This window comes from Brachionichthys hirsutus, chromosome 5 (genome assembly GCF_040956055.1).
Source record: "Brachionichthys hirsutus isolate HB-005 chromosome 5, CSIRO-AGI_Bhir_v1, whole genome shotgun sequence".
Taxonomy (NCBI): domain Eukaryota; kingdom Metazoa; phylum Chordata; class Actinopteri; order Lophiiformes; family Brachionichthyidae; genus Brachionichthys; species Brachionichthys hirsutus.
The window spans coordinates 12,609,310-12,624,337 of NC_090901.1; the positions used below are offsets into that span (position 1 = coordinate 12,609,310).

The 15,028-nt window shown below is 46.1% G+C and overlaps 1 protein-coding gene across 2 annotated transcripts in view; it reads right to left on the minus strand.

Annotated features, from left to right (window-relative positions):
* Nucleotides 1–205: 205 nt before the first annotated feature.
* septin15 (septin 15) overlaps nucleotides 206–15,028 on the minus strand; it is a 33,561-nt gene continuing 18,738 nt past the window's right edge. The window contains exons 4-14 of one of the 2 annotated variants that reach the window (XR_011105468.1): nucleotides 14,027–14,127; nucleotides 13,813–13,947; nucleotides 10,968–11,085; nucleotides 10,601–10,693; nucleotides 8,773–8,869; nucleotides 4,556–4,607; nucleotides 3,510–3,635; nucleotides 3,195–3,330; nucleotides 2,171–2,316; nucleotides 1,289–1,676; nucleotides 206–1,181 (exon numbers count right to left, since the gene is read on the minus strand). Coding sequence is in view for 1 of the 2 variants with exons in the window: in XM_068739449.1 (XP_068595550.1) it covers nucleotides 1,637–1,676; nucleotides 2,171–2,316; nucleotides 3,195–3,330; nucleotides 3,510–3,635; nucleotides 4,556–4,607; nucleotides 8,773–8,869; nucleotides 10,601–10,693; nucleotides 10,968–11,085; nucleotides 13,813–13,947; nucleotides 14,027–14,127 (1,044 nt within the window). In the remaining variant the exon portion in view is untranslated. Of the gene's footprint in view, nucleotides 1,677–2,170; nucleotides 2,317–3,194; nucleotides 3,331–3,509; nucleotides 3,636–4,555; nucleotides 4,608–8,772; nucleotides 8,870–10,600; nucleotides 10,694–10,967; nucleotides 11,086–13,812; nucleotides 13,948–14,026; nucleotides 14,128–15,028 lie in introns of both variants that reach the window. The other variant, XM_068739449.1, reaches the window with a different exon arrangement.

Below are 15,028 nucleotides of genomic sequence, written 5' to 3' on the forward strand. Positions count from 1 at the left end.
TAAATGTTGGATTACAACCAGACATCCAACTTTTCTCGGAATGGCTCTTCTTATTAAAACAAGACTATTTTTTTGTAGCGATCAGAGACAGAAGCGTCGCCACTTCTACAATTCAAATCCCATCTAACGAAGTTGTGAATATTCGGCTCCATTTTGAATTTCTACTGATATAAGTATTTCATAAAAAAATAAATACGTATACACATTGAAAGTTAAAGCATAACTGTATCAACTTTAATATTAATCATGTATAGTTAGACAGAACACATAATAAAGCAAAGAGAAGCAGAACACAGTGTACATGTAGAAAAAAAAAAAAGAAACAAATATTACATAGAAAATCCCACCTAAACCTGTTTATCGGAGCTTATTGTGAGCAGAACGGTGTGTGTGTGGGTTCACACTTCAAAGAAAACTTCACGTCACTTCTTGGAGCACGCCATTTATTTCCTCAGGGCGAGAGAAAACCGAACATCGCAGAGTAGTCCTGAGAAGGTGTACTCATTGGCATAGATACGCGTACTCGATATACGCTTCTGTATAAATGTCTGGAGATGTATTCAGACTGGATTTACACAGCAGGTTCTGTTCTGACTACAAGTTCTGTTTCTGGTATATAATATTCAGAAAAAAAGAAGAAGAAAGAAACTCCCCCAGTACTGGGTAGCCCCCCCCCTCCCCCTAGTATGTACATCGTTTCAGCTTTCTCAATTTGTCCCTTTGTACATTTTACACACAGGGGAAACCAACAAGGAGAGCTGGACATAAAGTTTCGATTCTACAACAACCATCAATTACATCACAAAATAAAACGATCTTTGCATCACAGTAACCCGTAGCAACACTTTGCACATCGTCTCCTGCTCAAACAGGAAACGCTGCAATAATGTGGCAGGTTGTTTACACACCAGATCCTCAACTGTCCTTAAATACGGCATCGAGAAACACACCTGCGTAGACACAGACCACACCCCCCTTGTTCAAGGCCAGACCGCACCAGAGCTTTGATTGGCTACGATGTGATCGGCAGGTGGGCTCATGTTGCGCTTGGGGAGGCGTGCAGCCTGAATATACGTGCTGCTGGCCGGCAGCACGCCGTCCTGATGGCACCGACCTTTAGAGGACGTCCAGAACAGGGGAAGGTGTCATAACCACGTCTCCTCTCAGAAAGGTCTTTATGACTGAGGGTGTTAATGTGTAAACACTCGTGTTAAATCTCAGCCAACAACAATAGTACATTTATCTGCAGATATATGGAATATGTAGAGCGTGTAACACTAATACTAACGTGTGTACAAATGGCTGTGTGTGGTCCCTGCCACGCTGTACTGTCGTTCAGAGGAACTCTGCCTTCGCCTCTTAGTCATCAACAAATATAGGAAAATAGAATTTCACAAAGACATGCACCCCCCCATGAGAAGGAACGTTTCAACAGATACAGGGGAACCTTGCAGGGGCACGAGGATGGGCGCTGTTTTGGCGTGTGTGTGTGTGTATTTGTGAGAAAATGGCAGTAAGCTTAGTGTTGTCTGTTCAAGTGTGTGTATATGTTTGGAGCGCCACAGTTAGTGCGGATTTTCTATTTAATTCTATTTTTTGGCGGGGGGGGGGTGAAGAAGGAACACGTCGTTTCTCTTCAAAAGATTTTTCCTTTCTTCTTGTTCTTTTCCATCGTCCTGTGTGAGAAACAAGAGAGACGACAGTGTTACGTTATGATTTCATACAATAAACACGTCAAGGCTTGACCCGCCCCCATTAGTCTCGGAAATGACATTAGCTGAAAAGGTATTATTGTCTAGAAATTGAGACTTGGATATTAACGACACAGCGGAGACTTGCAGGATTGCATATTTTCATTTTGACAGCTGAAATGCAAGCTACAGGAATACAGTGGTCCCTCGCTATAACGCGGTTCATCTTTCGTGGCCTCGCTGACTTTTTTAATGCAATTTTGCATGTTGTTTTTTTTTTACAGTGCTTGAACACGCATTGTGTTCTGCTGACTACTTCGTGGATTTCACCTATCGCGGGTTATTTTTTAGAACGTAACCCCCGCGATAAATGAGGGACCACTGTAAACCACAATAAACACATAAGCAAAATTCTAAACCGATGCACATGGTGCATGTTGCTGACGCCACAGATCCAGGTAACAGTGAATGCTACTGACTTAGAGGCGTCCAGTTTCTGCTGCTCCAGGATCTTCTGCTGAGCCTCCCAGGTGGCCTTCTCGTCTTCAAACACTCGCCTCTTCTCCTCCAGCTCTTTGTACTGAGCCTCCAAGTTCCTTTTCATCTGTTCGTGGCGTCGCTCCAGCTGAGGGTGAAAACATTAGATGCAACCTTGAGCGCCGAGAAAATAAACTAGGGATGGAATAATTTATGTGAGGCAATTACTCAAACTCTATCGCCCGAGTCTTACTGGGGACACCTTCATGTTCTATTTGCCCCTTCTCTTCCACATCTTGGCATGGAAAGCTGCACTGAAATTCTGCAGCAGTGTTCGTTGACATCTGTTGCATCATATTTGAGCAGGGATGGACCGATAATCGAACGGTATTCTGCATTTTGACACATATCTGCATCGGGATCAACGTAAAACTGGCTTATTTTGACTCTGACTCCAGCATTGTCCCTCCCACAGCACAATCTGATTGACCAGTGACATGACTTTGCATGTAACCAAACAGCCAATCAGCAGTGAGCTGTGCATGCGCGGCGCTCATGGGCACAGAAAGGTTTGCGTGTGAAAAAACTCCGGAGAGCAACTTTGCTTTTTGCACCACAATCTATTGCTGCTCAATTGGGATTAATAATCGATAAGACTCACATCTCTGAAAAGAAACTGTATTTTATTTAAAATGTCAGGAAGCTATTTGTTTGTTTCAACATCTAACTTTATAAGAGATGCTGCCTGAGAGCTCCCTGCGCTTTGTTACAATTTTCAAACGAAGATTTGTTGATTATTGTCGAAGATGTAAACATTGTTTTATGTTTAATAAACACGTACGTAAAGGCATTTAAATAAAGTGTTCGTATTATTCTAAACGTTGACGCCAATATTTTCACTGCAAATGGATATCGGCTCCAAACATCGGCCTCCTTGACGACTAACAATTGGCCATAAAAAAAACATATCGGCCGATCACTAATTTGGAGTTCTGAAATGGTGACCATTCAAATACTCAAACCCACCTCAGCCTCAGAGTCCTTCAGCTTCTGCTTCTTCTCCTTAACCTTCATTTCAAAGACCTGTTCCATTTCGGCCTCCATCTTCTTCATCTTCATCACATGTTCCCTGCGCTCCTCCTCCATCTGTGCCAGAGGACTCCTGTTGACCAAGGCAGAGGTTCATTCCGTTACAGAAAAGATCTAGAATAGCGGCGATATCCATAACCGACATTCTTTAAAACATCCTTGAGGCTTCCAAAAAAAGAAAGGCTTTGCATCAACTATCCATTCACTTAAATGAAGAGCTGCTTTGCTCGGAGTTTAATCACTGAGGCCTACTTAGTGAGCTGCCCCTTGGTCTTGGAAGCGTCGACGCCGTTACAGGTGACAGCGGCGAGTTTCTTGCTGCGGTAGTTCTCGTAGTGGACGTTGTTGGTGACGTCCTTCAGATCCTGCATATGGGTCCTGTGGACAGGGAAGAAAGAAACCGCCATCGCTTACGTCAGCCAGGGAGAGAATGGGTGTAAAAAAGAAAGGAAAAGGAGAGCAAAGCATAAAAGAGAAATCCCAGAGGAAGTAAGCAACTCATTTATAACCCACAAAATGTTTACGACCCCAAAAGCTGTGTAACGTCTGATTGGTTCAGCCCAGGGGTGACGCGGTTCACTGGTCACAGCATCATGAGCGAGTATGAAAAGAGCTTCTTGGAAAAACCTCCTTCATTCACAACAGAAGATGGAGAGAGATTCACCTCTTCATGAAAACAAATAGTCCGTCAATCGAAGAACAATAAAGGAGTCGGCCACCTGCAGTCGATGCCATCACCGGAGGATGGCAACCAATACTGAATGCTTGACCTCTGACCTCTCAGATGGCGCTGAAACCAACCCCCCCCCCCCCCCCCCCCTGGTCTACAACATCCGGAACCGCTAGCACCTTCCTCTGGACCTGATCTCATCAGAGTTGGACTGACTCAAAGCAGGAAGGTGTTCCTCTGGTCTGATGAGCCCAGGCTCCAGATAGAGTTTACAAATCAAGGATATGCAGTCCTCAGGAGGACCAAAGAGGAAAAGGAGCCTCCAGACTGTCAACATTTGACCTTGACATCATCAAAACATTGACATTTTACATAATATCCCCCCCCCCCCCCTTGGGTTGAATGAGGGACAACCTAGCTATCCAAATGCACTCTACTCATTAACAGGGTGGCTGCAGTAACATCCGGGAGAATCTGACTCGCGTGTTGTAAAATAATGTGGCCATAAGGGGGGAAATTCACCGTCCTCCAGTGGACGCTTTGATTCGGATTTGACAGGAACACGGACATGTGTCAAATAATTCGGCATCACGCTGGATTTATAAACGTTCCCAGTCGCAGTTCTCACCTGATCAGCATGTTGCGCAGCACAGTGAAGTCACAGTGTTCCCCGTTCTCCACTGAAAAACACAGACGGCGAGATTTATTGTGCACAACACCTCTCATGAATGACAATCGTGCGTCAAGGGAAAACAAGGTAAAAAAAAACTCTTAGCTGCAGATCATACAGATGTCTACACACACGCACACACACACGTACAGTTAAACTTGACATACGAGTATAATTCGTTCCTGGACCGAGCTCGTTACTGAAATGTCAAATAAAGCTTTCCATACAAAATAACTGGAAAAAACATGAAAACACCCAAATCAACGCCAATAATGGAAAAACCCTGTTTTAATTGCTATATAGATACGCACACACACAATGATTATAATAAATGATATACAGTATTACTGCAATATAAAATGTGTTTTTTAATTTCGAGACCAAGGGTAGCGGCTAACAGCGGTATGCCGTGCGAGGGGGTGGACGGTACCAGACTTAATACTTCTGCCCTTGGAAGGCTTTCTGTTCTGTTGGGGATTGCACATGTCGTGCCAAATCCCTTAACGCGGACACCACGGTCACGTTGATCGATAATTTCATGCTTCATCTCCATCGAGCGTTTTCCTTCTTCTCACTCCCATCTTTACCGCTCGCCTCCTTTGAACCCACGTATTCACAGATACAGCGATAATCCCTGAACGAGTGAAGCGCGCCATTTAGTGGCAGCACCTGGAAGCTCTCAAATTTATACTCGTAAGTCAAGGTAGTACTGTATGTATGTGTGTATATATATATATAGAGAGAGAGTGAGGGAGAGATAGTCGTCTCAGAGGAGGTAGAAAACTCTGGGTTAGAACTGTGCGTTCACAATGAGAAGCAGCCCCAGAAGAAACACACAAGTGTGTGTGAGTCCGATCAACACAACTATGCCGTCTGTTCTCTAAACAAGAAAACATGAACATATTTAAAGTATAAAAACAAATCTATGTCAGTCTTTCTGAAGACCCTGATTTAGACTTCATTCATTCAGTTATGAGGAGCAAGTAGTCACACAACAAGAGAAACAAAGGGCACGGGGGGACACAAAGCCACGATCACACAGGGTGACCTTAACCGCGTTCACTAGCCGTTCACTAGCCCTGCCATGTCTGCTGTTTCTGGGCAGGTAAGCTGCAACCAAAAACCGTTTCATGTTACAATTCAGACTTCAAACCTACTTCACGCTACAAACAGGAAAGCCGAATTAGCAGCGGCTCAGCATCCTAAGAGCAAATTCGATTCACCGGCAATATTTCTAACAAGATTTGACTTTGCGTAATTCCGACATGCGAAGCTCTCATCCGATCACATCGTTTACCTCCCCAGACGCCACAGTGTTAGGACAAACAAACAAGAGTTCTCGTTAGAGGACTAGTTTCCATCCCAACGACAGACACGTGGTTATACGGTGAAACGGGATCCTGGAAAACGGCTGCCGATAAACCGGAGGATTGTGTTGTGGATATCCAGCCTCCTCCTCATCAAATATGCCGCTCCTTATTGGTCAGCCTCCACCCAGCTGGCAGTCAATCATCATCAGGGCAGCGAATGAGGAGGACACCTTACCATTGATGAAACTTAAGCGCTCCTGCCCCTTGGCCTCCAGAGCCAGCCATTGACCCCGTGTCTCTTCTAGAGGAGGGAGCTCTGACGGAGGGGAGGGGTACGGTTTTCAGTTACTGTCTGTGCCCAGCGAGGGCTCAATCTGGGTCTGGAGCAGCTGGGCTTGCTATGGTTAAGACTAGGCTTGGATCGAGGCCCGTACCGGCATGGCTGGCCCAGATCCGGCCCAGATCCACACCACGACCTGCATGTGTCAGAGATGACTGGCTGGAGAGTGCAGGACTTGGAGGAGCGTAGCAATCGGAGGGGCTGTTATGAGCTATGCATGACTGGCTGGGGAGGGTGCAAGCCTCAGTGGGGGGGGGGGGGGGAGGAGGAGCTACATAGGGTCAAAGTTCACCAGGGAAAAATGTCAGAACCAATTGGATAACAATTTCCTCTCAATCACTGGCAAAAAATACCTGATGCATCCTTCATTTCTAAACTCAGTCTCAATGTATTCAATTAAAATGATTTGTCAATCTTGACTGTCGTCTCTGTCCATCAGGTGTTTTAAGCCCGAGTGCTGATTACCATTAGCAGTGTGCATTTAGGCCACGAGACGAACTGCTCTAGTTTATTGGATCACTTACACACACCTTTTAACTCAAGCATGCGTGTGTGTGTGTGTGTTAGTTTGTTACAAACGTGTTTCCATATTGAAAGGCTGACATTGAAATTTCGGCTAATGAGTGAGGATGCATGAGGCTAAGCCACATTTAATGGTTAAAACGCCGCTACGTGCCCCTTTGGGATAATGCTAAGTCACCGTTAGCTGCAGATGAAACTATTAGCAATGCGTTAACATGGCGGCTCCCTCCCCTTGGTCCAAAGATTAAGAGTGAAGTTTTGCACGCCTTTCTCACCGACATGATGCACGAAGACTATGAAGAGCCGAATCGTGCGGTGAAGCAGGGCAGAATTAAAATGTGCACCGTTTTACTGCTACCATCGGACCAAAGAAGGGAACCGGAGTAACAGACTGATGTTTCTATTACAGCTTCAGCCTCAAGTTTTCTCCAAGACAATTCACAGCATCAGACCTGGGGCAAAATGAGCAAGCAAAGCTTTGAACCTGCTGACAACTCCAGACACATACGACTGGAAATTTCGAGACAAGCCTGGTTAATCAACCTCATCAAATGGACTTTGAGGCATGTTCCAGTTTATTACAACTTTTGTGTCACTTTTGTGTAGAATTAATCACCAGATGGGGAGGAAACATCAGACGATTAGATATTGGGGTGGGGTGGGGGGGGGGGTCTCTGATGGAGGAGGAAAGGGGAGAAAATGAGGCTGAAACCAAGTGAAGGAGGGTTTGATTTACCAAAAATGCCCTCTGTCAGTCATGGGAAAGAATCAAACAAGGAAAAAAAGAACAAAGAGAGACAGGAAAGAATGAAAAAAGTGACAGACTGATAAACGGTCAACCACAAAGCAACATGGTACTTTACATAGACAGAACATCTATAGAGGAGCATCAAACACATGAAAACCAGCACAGAGAAACAGTTCATCCCGGCAGTCTCTGATTGGTCGGTCGGTCGAGGTAGTGTGTGCTGCCATAAATGAGCACGTCCCATAGTGCAACACGTCTTTTCCAGAATCCCCATCAGAGTGACGAACACCACCACCAAAAGGACTGTCCGCAGGAGTTCGGGTCGTCGGGAGGACGGGTGAAATAACTGCCAGATAACTCCGCCTTGTCAAAACGTTCTCCTGTCAGGGACATTTTCAGAGGCCTGATTTCAATGCGTTGAACAGTCCCGCTCACTGCAAACGTCTGCCGACGTGTCCGTGGCTGGAGGCAAAATGCCACGGAGCAACAGCGTGTTGATTCCGCCTGGAAACGGAAGTGTGGCGGCGTTTTCTGCCAAAGGCCACTTCAAATTTAAACTTCCAATGAGCTCACGGGTCAGCGACCTGGAATTATGTACAGCCATGACAACCGCAAGAAAAACAAAAGGGGGTTAAAAAATGTAGGCGTTGCTACAGCAACAACAACAACGGCATGGGAAGCGGCCGCTGAGCTGTATGTCGACGCGTTTAAAACGTTGAGTTGGATTTATCATTTATTATTCGGTTTTCTCTGTTCTGGTGCCAACTTTTGTCTTACAAAAGCCAAACCGCAAACCGAAATAAATGACACGAAAATCGTTTTCTATCCCAGAATAATTCCGAGGCGCCAGCAGATCCATTCGAATTTTCTCGCGCAACCAAATTTCTTTGGTTCGCTTTCAAAAGGTTTCTTTCTCCTCCTCTTATCTCCGGCTGAAAGTACATTTTGACAAGCCGCTGGGTTAGCTGGTAGTAACTACACCGAGTGCACACATAGGGTCACCGTGGAACACATGCACTACGTCTCTCATGCTTCACTCATCACGACGGGGATCAGCGCTCATCTGAAGCACGTCGACCTTCGAACACCCACATGCACCAGCCTCTCTGTCCTGACCACGGTGCAAAAACATCAACAAACAAAATAGCTGCCGCCCCTTGTGTGCGCAGAGCTTTCCTTATTTCACAAGACCGAGTTTTCTTTTGTTCTTAGAATCGAAGCCTTCCTTTTTGGCAGCGGATCCACGTGAACCTACCTTCTGCCACGCCCCATGGATACTGGCGACCTCTGACCTTCTTCCCGTTCACCTCGATTACTACATTGCTGCCCACCACAGCCAGCGGCATCTTCTCCTGCAGCAGAAAGGACCAAACGATTCCTCAGTTCTTGATGGATCAACTGATCAAACCGCTTGCGTTTGGGTTTGTGTTCGGGTCGGTACAGAAATGTGTTTGTCTGTGAAGACAAAGCGCAATTGACTGACTGGACTTTCTGAATGGATCCTTGTGAAATGACGCAAACAGGTGCTGCTAGAGCAGGGATGGGAAAACTCGGCCCGCGGGCCATATATCCGTTGGGCTTTTTAATCCGGCTGATCAAATGATAATTAAATTACATTTTATTATAATTAAACCTCGTTCATCTGACATTGTCCCTGCAATTTGTACAAAGAGCCTTCCATATTCTTGCTTTGCTCCCTGTGAAAGGCCAAATCCTTTCATGTAATGGCTTTTACATGTCATTTATATTAGTTTACACAAACACTCCACCCATCTGTTCCTGGCCCGGCCCCTCTGGCGAGTCAAAACATTTGCCAGCCCCTGTGCTGGACGCTGGGTCTTAAATTATTATTATTATTATCGATTAATTTAAAGATTTTAAACTAGACAGAGTCCATGAAAAGAGAAAGCTCCAAGCGATCTTGTCAACAGTTGCGAAGCTGAGTGGACCAGTAACTGATCTTTTTTTAAAGAAATAGACGAGGGTTTAAACATGAAGATGAAATGTGGCTCACAGGATCGAGTATATTTCTTCATTTTGAAATCTTATTTCTTAGGTCAGTTCTGTCGGTGAGATTCAGGATGAAACATTTTAAATATTTATTACCTCCGCCAAGGAGGTTATGTCTCTGACGGCGTCTGTCTGCCTGCAGGATTATTATTATTATTTTTTTTTTTCATTTTCTAACCGCTTAATCCGCTATCGGGTCGCGGGCCAAGCTGGAGCCAATCCCAGCAGTCAATGGGCGAGAGGCAGGGGACACCCTGGACAAGCCGCCAGTTCATCGCAGGGCAACACAGAGACAGACAACCAGCACACACACACTCACACCTACGGGCAATTTAGTGTCACCAATCAGCCTAGGCTGCATGTCTTTGGTGGCGGGAGGAAGCCGGAGAACCCGGAGAGAACCCACGCAGACACGGGGAGAACATGCAAACTCCTCACAGAATGGCCACAAGCCGGAGACAAACCTGCGACCATCTCGCTGTGAGGCAACAGTGCTTACCACTGCGCCACCGAGCCGCCCTGTCTGCAGGATTATGGTACAGAAAAACTGCTGCTGGATTGATTTTAATGAAAAAAATCTGAAGGTGGGTTTAGGTCCAACTCAGATTCCATGAAATTTTGGAACTCTGATTAACTTTTACTTTTCATAGTTGGAGTATAAAGATACCAAGAACAATTTAGAACCTTTCGATGATAATCCAGATCACCATGTGGACGGTGTAAATCCAATTAGGAGGGGAACGAGCTGCTTGGTGGAGGTCTGTGTCCTCAGAGTGTTTTCTCGTTATTACTACTACGGTAGTCACTACAACAGTTCACTGTTTTGGATGCTGCAGCCAGTAACACATTCAGTAAGAACTGTAGTACGATGCTGGAGTCTGGCCAGAGGCAGCAGTTACATTTGATAATCGACATTCTTGTCTATAAAGCTGCTGAGACATTTGCTGCTCGGAACGAGGGAACGGGATGGAGGCAGCTGCAGGGGGACAGACTGACCGCCGGACACTTGTCTTCGGGCTCTGATCAACCAGAAGTCCTCAAATCAAGTGAAACTACAGTGTTTGGAGCATCACCTTGATCTTTCGGATGAGTTTGTTGTCCTCGTCGTCGTCAGTGTCCGGGAATTCATAAATTTTAATCTTGTGCTCCTGAATCTCTTTCATGATCTGGTGAAAGAAGAAAGTAATCGCAATGAAGGCAACACATCCAAATAAACTATAGGCTTTCATTCATATTTAGCTCAAAAAGGCCTTTAAATCTCTTCACAATCCATACATTTAAGGGATTTGAAACACATTCCTTTGCTTGCTGAGAAGGAAATTGACAGATTCTACCCATCAGATTTTAGTCCAATGTTTAAAAGCCACCTACCAATGCCTCTAAAGAGCACTCATTAAACTGACACTATCGATTGCAATAATGCACCACACACACACATACCTGCTTTTTAAAAAGCTGGCACTCCTCCGGAGTCAATGTGTCAGCTTTCGCAATCAGCGGAATTACGTTTACTTTGTCGTGGAGTCTCTTCATAAATTCTATGTCTAGTGGCTTCAGGCTGGAAGGGAAGACAGAGAGAAATGAACGGTCACAAAAAAGGAAACACGGCGGCGCGAGCGTCGGCCTGTCCTGGGCTCGCTGCGACTGTTGCCCTCTGCCCTGAAGAGAAAGAGCTTTTAGAGGACATTGATGGATGAGAAGCTGAAATGGGCTCGATATTGATTACCGTGGATCAGCGGCTCTGTCAGACATGGCAACGTGCCCCGTGAACGAAGAGGGCTTGCTCAACGCAAGGCCTTTCCAACTAAATGCAGTTCAGAGGGTCACCAGCAGACGGACTGACAAAGCTACTGTGCATCTCGCCCATGGGAACGAAACAAGGGAAGCGGAGCGACAGATAGTCTTTTTTCTTCCTCTCCTTCATTGTTGGCAACGGCCTGATGAAGGATCGCCTTTGTAATACTCCTACGAGCTCGATGCGTCTGAACGGCGAGCGTTACTACTGCTCAGTTCGACCCTGCTCTGGTCCAGCATGACATTGATGGGATGCCTGAAAGCGTAGGCAGTGTATTGGGAGAGTGATCCCAAAAGCTGCTCCTGAAGCTCAGATGGGACATCGTGCGACCCATCGCTCGGTAAAAGACTCGTCAACGTATGCATCCCCAGGATTGTAGAAAGGCAACAAAAGCGCTGTTGCGTGTGACACTCGTTCACCATGCACACGTGCCGGGCGTGGTTATGAGCAACTAGGGGAGATTGGGGTCAGGGCGGAGGACAAGACTGCCTGCAGAACATCTGGTCCCAGATAAACCAGGAGTCAGAATGTCTGGTCAAAGAAATGCTCTAGAGCCTTCAGGGTGCTTTTGGGATCTTCAAACATTCAGCGTTACAGTAGATCACAAACAGTCTCTGCAGTGACGTTGAAGTTGTCCATCTTTCCTCTTTTGGCATCGTGGGTTATAAAACCACTCAGACTAAACTTCATTATGACCAGAATGAACATGACTTTATTCCCCAACGCATGCTCTATATAGAAGAAACTCTGCAGTTGCTGCAGGACTCGAGGGTCGAGTCGGCTTTCAGTGAATGACGAGTGATAGGAGAAGCGTGATTACCTGTTATTCAAGGAGACGACGGCTCCTTTATGGACCAATTCAATCTGAAATCATGCTGCATTATGAATTCCAGCCAACAGAAATATTATAGCTGGAAACTGGTGGGTGAACAGACGGACGATGACGGCCTGGAAACAGAACTAAGGCTGGTGCTGCAGCTACACAAACAGGCAATGTCCCAACGACACACACACACACACACACACACGCACGCACAACAAAATGAGAGAAGAAAGAGAATGTGTGTCTGAGACAAACAGACGTCTCCTGGTTTGTGAGCTGCTTCGAGCCTCCGCTCTGATTGGACGGTTCAGTGACGAGTGCAGACCTCGGCGGAGCATGAGCAGAGCTGGGTTATGTAACCGCAGTGGGCCATAAACGCTGGCTGGCACAGAGCTTCAGCATCAGCTTGGCGCAGCGGGAAGGGGGCCGGAAGATGAAGGAGTCAAACCGGACTCCTCGTGTCAAAAGAGGGTTCTCATCTCAAAACAAGTACGAAACACACTGTTCCGTTTCGCTCACTGGCACAGCTCAAATCTAAATTAATATTCCGTAGTTTAATGCGACCCAAAACTATGTACTGATGTGTTTGTGTAACCTCAGAACAAGTGGGAATGTTTCTGAAGTGTGGTCGGCCATTTTTCTACACCAGTCCAGAATGAACATGCCAAACGAACTGGCTCTATTTCTGACTGTCGAGCCTCCAGCATGGACGAGATGCCAAGAGCTCCTTCTTCAGAGGATACCGAGCGCATTTGGAGATGACCTCCCGCTGCACTCGACACCGAGCCGAGACTTCACCTGGAACGTGTCTCTTCTAATCAAACTGTCTTTCTCTACAAGTAAAGGCCCATTTCAATCGATATTATAGTTCCTACGATGAACTTAATTCAAGTTGCCTTAAGATTCAATTTCTTCTTCTTATACAGACACATAAATATGAATTGAGAGTGCAGATGTATTTGTCACACAAACAGTAAGAGGACGGGTAGCATCTTTAGGTACGTTTACACGGACACATTTAATCGGATTAAAAGCCTGATCGGAATAAAAATGCTTCATGTACACACCCAAATCGGATTAGCCTGACCCAATCAAGCTCAAGATTCTATTCCGATCAAGAGCCGTGGTTTATAGAGATTGATGATCCAATCAGGGCGCATGAAAACACTTATTCCGATGTTTCGGTACAAGCCGTCTTTACTGCGCATGTTTGAGACGTCAGCTATCTGCTACTGCTATTCCATGAAGCTAGTTGAAGCAGAGCAAGCAAAAGCAAAACATGTTACCGGATATATTAGAGGAAAGTAACAATCGGGAAAACGCGCAAAATAACGCTGTTTCAAGCAGAACGGGGCGGAGCCATGTTTTGTTTACAACGGAAGTCGGTACGACTATTTCCTACAACTATTTCCGGTATATTTGTAGAAATTGTCAAAATAATTTATTCCGATCAAAACTGTGATGCATGAACACACAAGTCCTAATCGGATCAATATTTTAGGGTCCATGAACACAGTGCATCCGATCACAATTTTAATCCGAACTCTGATCGGATTAAATAAATGTTGTCCATGCAAACGCACCTATTGTCATATTTAGAGCATCTCACACTTTCCTTCATGCTGCTGCTACATCTCCCCCCCCCCCCCCCCCCCCCCCAGACCTACCCGTGTCCTGAAGGCGCGATGAAATACAGACAGCAGTGAACTCTGTTGTCTGGCATGGACCTGCGGTTCACCCTCGACTCTGCATTCAGAAAGTCCTCACACTTGCTGTCGATGTAGTTTATCACGGGCTGCCAACTGGGAAGATGGAGAGAAAGTCAGGCAGGAAAGCGACGTGAACCTCTGGTAGCCGCATGCACGTGAAAACACTCCTCACCAGTTGCTGTTGTCAACTGCGTCCCCGAAGCCCGGCGTGTCGACGATGGTGAGTGTCAGCTGAACCCCTCCTTCCTTGATCAGCACTTTGGACTGCTCCACCTGAAACACCGGCATTCACATCATGGAGATCAGAGTCTCCCAACCAAACCCGAGCTGCTGCAGTGTTCCCGACACTAGTGTGCATTTAACACTTTGTGAATACAATTTTAAAAAAAAAAAAATAAAAAAAAAAAAAGCGTTTGGCATCTTCATCGCGCCCACACGTCGACTTCCACACATATTTAATTGTACGACACGTTCTTCTCCCACTCGGGTCATTGATGACACATGAGCGCAGCGTAGGCGGCGCCGACGCAGCCCGTCGAGAGACTCGCAGATCCCAGTCTCGGCTGGTTGCTCCTGAGAAATCTGACACCGCGTCTACCTAGCATTTGCAGCAGAAATGGCAGGAATACGGACGCATACCACCTCCAAACAATATGGACCACCACCCCCCCCCCCCCCGTCAAGCACTTCAACAGAGAGTTCAGACATTGTGACCTATTCAACGCAGCGTAGAGCGGGGCATGGATATCTCAACGGCGCACCTACATAAAGCACGAACACGCAACAAAACAAGCACTGCATCGCCGCCGGGTCGGGGCCAGAACCGGCATCGAACCCACGATGAAGATTAAAGTTGACGGCCAAGTTTGATGAAAACTCGCTGCAAGTTTGGGCTTCAAAAGTCAACCAAGTTGAACATTTGACTACTATTCTCAAGAACTATGGAAAACTACAACATAGCGACCGATACTGAAGAACAGAGAACTGTCTCTGTACAGTCACAGATTAGCATCACTCCAACAGGGCACCCGGAACGTTCTGACTAGATCCGTCTCTGGCTGCAACGCCACAGGAAAGCTAAATCCGGCTGGAGTAATTCAAGATCCAACATATTGTAAAGGAAATAGAGTTTTGCGTGTTTTGTGTGAAACCAATATCGCAATATATACCCGAT